This window comes from Octodon degus, unplaced genomic scaffold, assembly GCF_000260255.1.
Source record: "Octodon degus isolate 3935 unplaced genomic scaffold, OctDeg1.0 scaffold00020, whole genome shotgun sequence".
Taxonomy (NCBI): Eukaryota; Metazoa; Chordata; class Mammalia; order Rodentia; family Octodontidae; genus Octodon; species Octodon degus.
The window spans coordinates 5,710,093-5,717,714 of record NW_004524596.1 but is presented as its reverse complement, the minus strand read 5'-3'; the positions used below and the strand labels follow the sequence as shown (position 1 = coordinate 5,717,714).

General features: G+C 43.2%; 1 protein-coding gene across 2 annotated transcripts in view; it reads left to right on the top strand.

Annotated features, from left to right (window-relative positions):
* Positions 1-258: 258 nt before the first annotated feature.
* Strn (striatin) overlaps positions 259-7,622 on the top strand; it is a 148,817-nt gene continuing 141,453 nt past the window's right edge. For both annotated transcript variants that reach the window (XM_004627613.2, XM_023711266.1), the window contains exon 1: positions 259-638. In XM_004627613.2, the coding sequence (XP_004627670.1) occupies positions 405-638 (234 nt within the window). In that variant the 5' untranslated portion in view covers positions 259-404. The remainder of the gene's footprint in view (positions 639-7,622) is intronic.

Here is a 7,622-nt window from a genome sequence, read left to right as displayed (position 1 = left end):
TTCCGTGTGTTCGCGCGCAACAAGGCGCGCAGCCTGAGAACTTCCGCGTGCGAACCGCCGCGGGCCCCTCCTCCTCGCTCCGCCCGCCCGAGAAATCCGCGGCTCCCGCCCCACCCGGCTAGGGCGGCGGGCTGGGGGCGGGGCCGAGCCGAGCGGAGCCCGGCGCAGCCCCACAGGCCCCGCCCCGCGCCTACATTTCCCAGCAAGCCTCGGGCGGCCGCGCGCCGCAGTTGACCCACTTCCCGGCCCGTCACGGGCTCGGCCGGCCCCCGCGCCCAGGCTGCTGCTCTGTGCTGACTGGGGTGTGGGCGGGGAGCGGCGGAGGGAGGAGGAGGCGCTGCTGGCCGCTGCCTTTGCCTCCTCTGCTGGGCGCCCAGGCAGCTCCCTGGGTTTCTGAGGCCGCCATGGACGAGCAGGCGGGTCCCGGCGTCTTCTTCAACAACAACCACCCGGGCGCCGGCGGTGCTAAGGGGCTCGGGCCTCTGGCAGAGGCTGCCGCGGCCGGCGACGGGGCGGCTACGGCGGGGGCGGCCCGAGCCCAGTACAGCCTCCCGGGGATCCTGCACTTCCTGCAGCACGAGTGGGCCCGCTTCGAGGTGGAGAGAGCCCAGTGGGAGGTGGAGCGGGCGGAGCTGCAGGTAAGGACCCTCCCGGCCGGGCCCTCTCCATCCCGCCTCTTCGCTCCCTTCCGCCCCGCCCCGGACACACTCCCCCTCCCCCCGCCGCGCGCGTTCCCTCCCCCTGTGCTCGCGCCCGACCCACCCAGCCCCGAGCCGCTGCCCCTCGGCCGTTCGCTTTAGCTGACCCTGCTGCTTCTTCCACCCGGGTTCTCACTATCTCTCCTAAAGCGTTGTTTACCCTGCCCGCGCCTTTTCCTCTGCTGTCTCCCGCCCCGCTCCGGGTCTCAGTGCAACTCTTGCGGTGGAGCATCCCGGGGCGTCCCTTTAAGTTAACTAATTGAGGTGACAGTGTTGAGAGGCGCCGAGCAGATCGTCCTGTACTAGCGTGTCCCATTGTAGGTTAGGGACGTACCCCGCAAGAGGTGCTGGCATTTGGCTCCTCACTCTGCGAGGAAAGAGATCCAAGAAGACAGCCCAAGTTGTGTCAGTGAGGCCCGGCCCTTTGGCGTGAAACGGACTTGGGGCAAAGTGGCTTAGAAAAGTCAATTCCCTTTTTACATATTTCCCTATGTAAATATTGCAGCTCCACCCTTTCCCACTCTTTTCCTTTTCCTCCGAGTTTTCTTTCAGATTCTTGGGTTTTGAACCAAGGAACTCGGACAGTGCCTCAGAGACAGTTACTGTTCTCAAATCTAAAACTTACCAAGAGTTAATTTTCCTGTTCAGTGTTTTGTGAGATTTGATAGATTACTTTTAAAGAAACTACAGGGGCATCAATGAGTTACATTCCTTTGCATAAATTGCCAGATAAAGTATGTCCAGAGAGGAGCTGTAGAGGGCCTTGAAAAGAATGGAAGCAAGGTTAATAAATAGGCCTTTCTAGGTTGGTTAAGTGGGTTTTCAGTCGGTACGTGGGTTGTTCTTAAAACTTACGCACTAATTCCTGGATGAATTTAAAAAGAACTGAGTGGTTGTGCCTTTCTGTTTAAGGTGATGATCCTGTATGCTTATGAAATTTGAGTTCACTTTTGATTTGTGAAACACTTGAGGTTAAAATGCTACACATTGTACCACTTTTTTTGGTAACATCTTTTTTTTTTGAGCACTAAAAAAATCTGTTATATAGAATCATGTGCTGAAACAGGTTGGTTTGGTGGAGTGAAAGTGGCTAGGGAAAGAGCAAAGAGGCAAGTTATAGCAGACAGGGTTATACTTCTATGATCTTGAGGAAATCCTTTAACCTATTGGTGCTTCAGCTTTTTTGTTTTTTTACCAGTCTTGTACATCTAGCTGGAGGGAATAACAAAATTGACAAAGTTCTGTCCACATCAGTTTATGTTTTAGTTGGATGGCAAATAGTCAACAACTGTAGCTATGTAATGGCCTATGATAGCAACTGCTATGAGGGAAAATGTCAGGGTACTGGACTAGAGTATGGTAAGGATAACTGATTTGTTTTGAGACTTATGTAGTTTGGTTTGCCTTGGAATGCACAGTGATTCTCCTTCCTCAGCCTCCAGAGCCCTAGGATTGTGGGCATGTGTCACCACAGTCAGCAAGGACAACTCTCTTGGATGGGGTAGTCAGAGAGGGCCTCTGGGAGATGATGGATGCACGGTTGAATGAGGTCAGGGAGTGACCCATAGTTTTAATGAGTTTTTGTGTTTCTAGTTATGTTTACATTCTTTTGCAACCTTTTCATTCTGATTATTATATGACTTTTAATAGTTTACATGATATTTTAAAGTTTTCTCAGAATGAACTGATCACGTCTATATAGTACCTAACAAATTTGAGTACTTAAAAACCTTCATTTTTGTGAATGAACATGGAGATTTCAGACTTCAAGGCCATGTTAAGGATAAGGGTTTTTTTTTTTAAACTTTAATGTTTCACAGTTGTGGAAATCCTTTTTTTTTTTTTTTTGGTGGAACCAGGCATTGAACCCAGCCCTGGAAATGCTTTTGTATGTAGGTGTTTAAGTGTAGGTGCTTAAATTACACTTTTGTTTGCAGTTTAGGAAAGGTAAAATTTTGACCACACAAATTTAGTCAAAAATAGGAAAACAATACCTGCCTTCCTGCTTGATGAAGGAAATTGAGAATTTCCAGCCCACCATGTCTCTGTGGATCCACTTCACTGATGCTTAACTGTTTCTGTTTACCAGTGTAAAGTGGTACCAGTGTAAAGACTGAAGTGTTGTCAGTCTTCAGTTCTTTACCTTAATGGTTCAGGTTTCCCATTGGTGCTCATCATCACATTAAAGGCACTACTGTGTCTTTTAGTTTGGGCTAAAATTAAATTAGAAGAAACTGGGGCTGGTGAGATGGCTCAGTGGTCTAAAGCACCTACTTAGAACAAGCTTAGCAAAGCACAGGGACCGGGGTCCAATCCCCCAGCACCACATGCCAGCCAGCCCCACCCCCTGGTGGGCTGAGCTGCCCCCCCCCAAAAAATAAATAAAATTAAAATAAAATTAGAAGAAACTTAAGAACTGGACTGTGTTGTCTGTGTTTTAGTGCAGTAATAAGGACCAAACCCATCCAGTGGTGTTCTGCCACCGAGCCGCATCCTGCACCACCCCCCTTAAGACAGGGCCTTACTAAGTTGTTCAGGCTGGCCTTGAACTCAAGATCCTCTTTCCTCAAGTAGCTAGGCTTTCATCATCCCACTCAGCTGTGCTATATTATCTGAACATAATAAATGTGTATTTTTTGGCAGTGGGGAGAATTTGAAATAATATATGGTTTTTGTCCTCATATATATTAGCACAATTAGAAGATTTAAAAAATAATATCTTTACATCAGAACATAATTAATTTTGTTATTGGAATTTTTTCAAAAAAAGAGAGTTGAATTAGATGAAATATGGATCAGTTGGTGCCTTCCTTTTGTAATTTCTAAATATCTAAAGTCATTAACATCAGTGTCAAAGATTCCTTTAATATTCAGTTGATTTGTCCCTTGGAGAACCTGTCAGTCCTGCTCTTTCAAGTTGTCAGGGAGGAGTTGTTAAAGGCGATCCAAGCTCTCCTGTACCTGACATGCCTTTACCACTTCCTCCTTCAGATTTTTGGAGTAAGGAAATTGCTACATTGTACCAAAAACTTCTTTATTGTCTATGTATTCTTTGCCCATTTCAGTTAATAGACTGTAGTTTTGCTCCCCTCCTCCGCCAGTGAGAATAGGTAATTTATGGGGGAAAAAAAAAGAGATCCAAGATATTACAGTGCTTTATAGTCATAAAAAAAATTGGAGAAGGAATGCTAGTAATGTTTGAGAATATTTTCTGTATATAAGAGACCCCATAAAAACATGTACCCTTATTGATGATAGACTATAAGTAACACTCCAGAGTGTTTCTTATTTTGGGGTGGGGGGGTTGAGGGGTGGTGGATATTTTTTGAGTAGTACCAGAGAATTAATTGTTAGATAATAGAGAGAAGAGCAGAAGGAAAGAACTTTTATATGGGTCGGGGAAATAGCTCAGTAGAATAAGTGCTTGTCAGGGGCCTGAGTTCAATCCCCCAGTCCCACAAAAAAAAAAAAAAAAAAAAAAAAAAGAAAGAGAAAGAAAGAATTTTTATGAGATAATAGAAACAAATTGCTCATTATTTAAAAGTTACTGGCTTATGGAAAAGCATAAATAAAAAGCAAACAAGTAAATAAAAATTAAAGGCCTTAGATTTGGATGGGGAGTGTATTTGTGTGAAGTGGGGATGTTTAGATATTTACATAAAAATGCTAGAATTCTGTGAAAAAGGTGTTAAGATTAAGTAGGGTAGGGCAGTACTTTATGCTGGATATCTATGAATCTGAGTTTTGGCATTAGTGATTCATATATTCATTGAAGAAGTATTTTTTAAACACCTATCTCACACCAAATTCTTTTCTAGAACAGGCACTATTAAAGATACAAAAGTGTAGGGCCAGGGAAATGGCTCAGTAGAATAAGCACTTGTCTGGTAAGCACAAGGGCCTGAGTTCAATCCCTGGTTCCACCACAAAAATAAATAAATAAATAAATAAATAAAAATAAAGACACAAAAGTGATCAAAACAGATCTTAATCTGCTAAAACAGTAAATATCTACAATATTGGAAGGTAATAAATATCTTGAATAGGGTAAAGAGGATATGGAATAACGAAAGGAGAAGAAAGGCTGCACTGATAAAGTACCTTTTGAGCTAAAACCTGAGAAGGTGGTACCATGAGGAGCGTTTTGGGCAGAGGGGACAGCCAGTGGAAGGGAGATGCTTCAGATATTGGAGGAGTAAGAAGAGGGTGGTATGATGAATAGAGGAAGAGAATAGAAGAAATGATGTCTGAAGTACTGAGTCATGCCCAGTGTAAAGATGTAAAGATTTTTTTTTTTTTTTTTTTTTAACCTCAGCAAGATGGGCAGCCATTGGAATGCTTAGAGCAGAGAACACAGGAGGAACACCACCTGTAGAAGAAACCCTATGGAAGGTTGAAGGATACAGAATAGACCTGGAGGGAACAAGTAGGGACAAAGTTATAGTTTGTTTGTTTTTTAAAAATAAGTTCAGGGCCGGGGAGATGGCTCAGTGGAATAAGTGCTTCCCTGGCAAGTGCAAGGGCCTGAGTTTAATACTCGGTTCTGAAAATACATACATACATACATACATACATACATACATACATAAATAAATAAATTCTGGCTGGAGATAATCAACGGTGGTGGTATATTTTGAAACATCATCAAAATATAATGAAGATTTTTTTTTTTTTTTTGCGGTACCAGGGATTGAACTCAGGATTCTGTGTTTGCCAGGCAAGTGCTAATTCTACTGTGCTAACTCCCTGGCCCTGAAATTTTTTTTTAAAATGCCTTTAGTACAGGGGATATAGGGTCTACAGGGCCTCATTACATAGATTGGATTCATAGTGATCCTCCTGTTTTCAGCCTCTTGAGTGCTGGGATTACAGGCCCACACCACCACGCCCAGTCCCAATCGCTGTCTCAGAGTGCCCAGGGGGCAGGGCTGGCATAGCACTGGGGATTGAACCCTGGCTGCAGTGCTCTGCAGCATCAGACCCTGAATTCTTTTTTTAAAAAAATCTTGTATTTATTTGGTACAAGGTCTTGCTACATAGCTCGTCTTGTAGTGTTCCTCTGGTCTCAGCTTCCCCAGCGCTGAGATCATAGGCATGTGCCACCACGCCCAGTTTTGGTAGCCTGCTGGTAGCAGGGATCGAACTCAGGTCCTTGCACTTGCCAGGCAGGTGCTTGGACCACTGAGCTATTTCCCCAGTTTTGAAGGTAGATCCAAGAAGATGTGGTAATAGATAGATTGTAAGGTCTGAGAAAAGGGGGAACCAAAAATAATTCAAATGTATTTTGACTGAGTAGTTTCATAAGATTGTTAGCATTTACTGAGCATTAAAAAAAAAGCACCTAAAATGACTAATTTGTTATATATATATATATATATATATGTATATATGTAGTATCTTTTTTGTGTGGTAATGGAGTTTGAACTCAGGCCTTGAGCACACCAGGCAGACACCCCTACTACTTAGTTACCCACTATTTGTTACTGTTCTGTATTGCAAAAAGCACATGGTGTAGACCTGGGTTTAAATTCTCCCTTTAGAGTTTACTTTTGTATTTCATGTCTATAATATATATTTGCAAAAAGCTCTCAAAATTTCATGTGTAATACAAGATTTTTGAATTACTTTGTGAAAATTAGGTGAGTTAAAGTACCTAACAGGGTCCTGGGATGGGGAGATGGCTCAGTAGAATAAATGTGTGCCTGAGTTCAATCCCTGGTTCCGCAGAAAACAAAAACAAACAAAAAAACCCAAAACCTAACAGGGTCCTGGTGCATAACACCAAGTGCTAAATAAATAATGACAAATACTTGATGTTAAATTTTCACTCTTATTTTCTTTTCCCTAGAGGAAAGCATTATCTTCAGTCATGAATTCTTAGAGAGTATGTAAGTGCCATGCTGGGACCTTACAGGCTAACAGTGTTTTTCCTCTGACTCTAGCACTAAGGACAACAGGAATGAATAGTGGCCTTCAGTATCTATATGAAACATGGATTATAGGATGTGAGGGTGATCTGGCTGTGACATGTGTTACCCTATTGATCGCCAGGGTTGAGTTGGCTGATCTGGCTCGCTAAGCAGGTGCCCCCTTCCTCCTTCAACAATCCATGTGCATCCCTCCTGAAGCTGTGTGCTCGGTTGAAGAGGACAACCACCCCTGATAGAGGAGGACCGTTCCTCAGTCAAGGATATATGAGTAGCTGCGCTCCCCTGCTAGAATCTCCAAACAAGCTCCCATGAAACATGGATTGTATGTTTTGAATGTACTTACTCTCCTTAATAACCTACTAGTGGTCTACTACTTTGAAATTCATGTTTTGTTTTGAATATAATTAACTTTGCATTATATCTTAGTTAGTAAGTTATACACATTTATTAATCACTCTGAAAAACTGGTGTTCCCAGGCATGGTGTTGCACATTTGTAATCCCAGCACTTGTTTTTTTTTTTTTTTTTTATGAACAGAATATATTTATTGAGAGAAAGAAAGCTCCTGTCCAAGAGAGGGACAGGAGGGGGGCCCAAGCGGGTAGTTCCCCCTCAGCACTTGTGAGGCTGAGGCAGGACGATCACTAAAAGTTCCAAGGCCAGCCTGAACTACATAGCAAGACCTTGTCTAAAAACATGAATGTAAAAACAAAACAAAACAAAACAAAACTATCCCAACATTCTGGAGGTTATGGTAGGAGCAACAATAGGCATTTGAGACTAGCCTGGGTGACTAGGGAGTTCAAGGCCAGTGTGGACTGGAGAACAAGACCCTGTTTCAAGAACAAAACAACAATGGATCCTCAGTTTTATTTAGTCTTAAAAACTAAAGTTGGAGTAGGTAAACCCTATTTTGATATGTTACAATTTTGTGAGCAAGTTCATTTTTGTTTTATTCATATCATTGATACTTTCGTAATCTTTAATTATAACA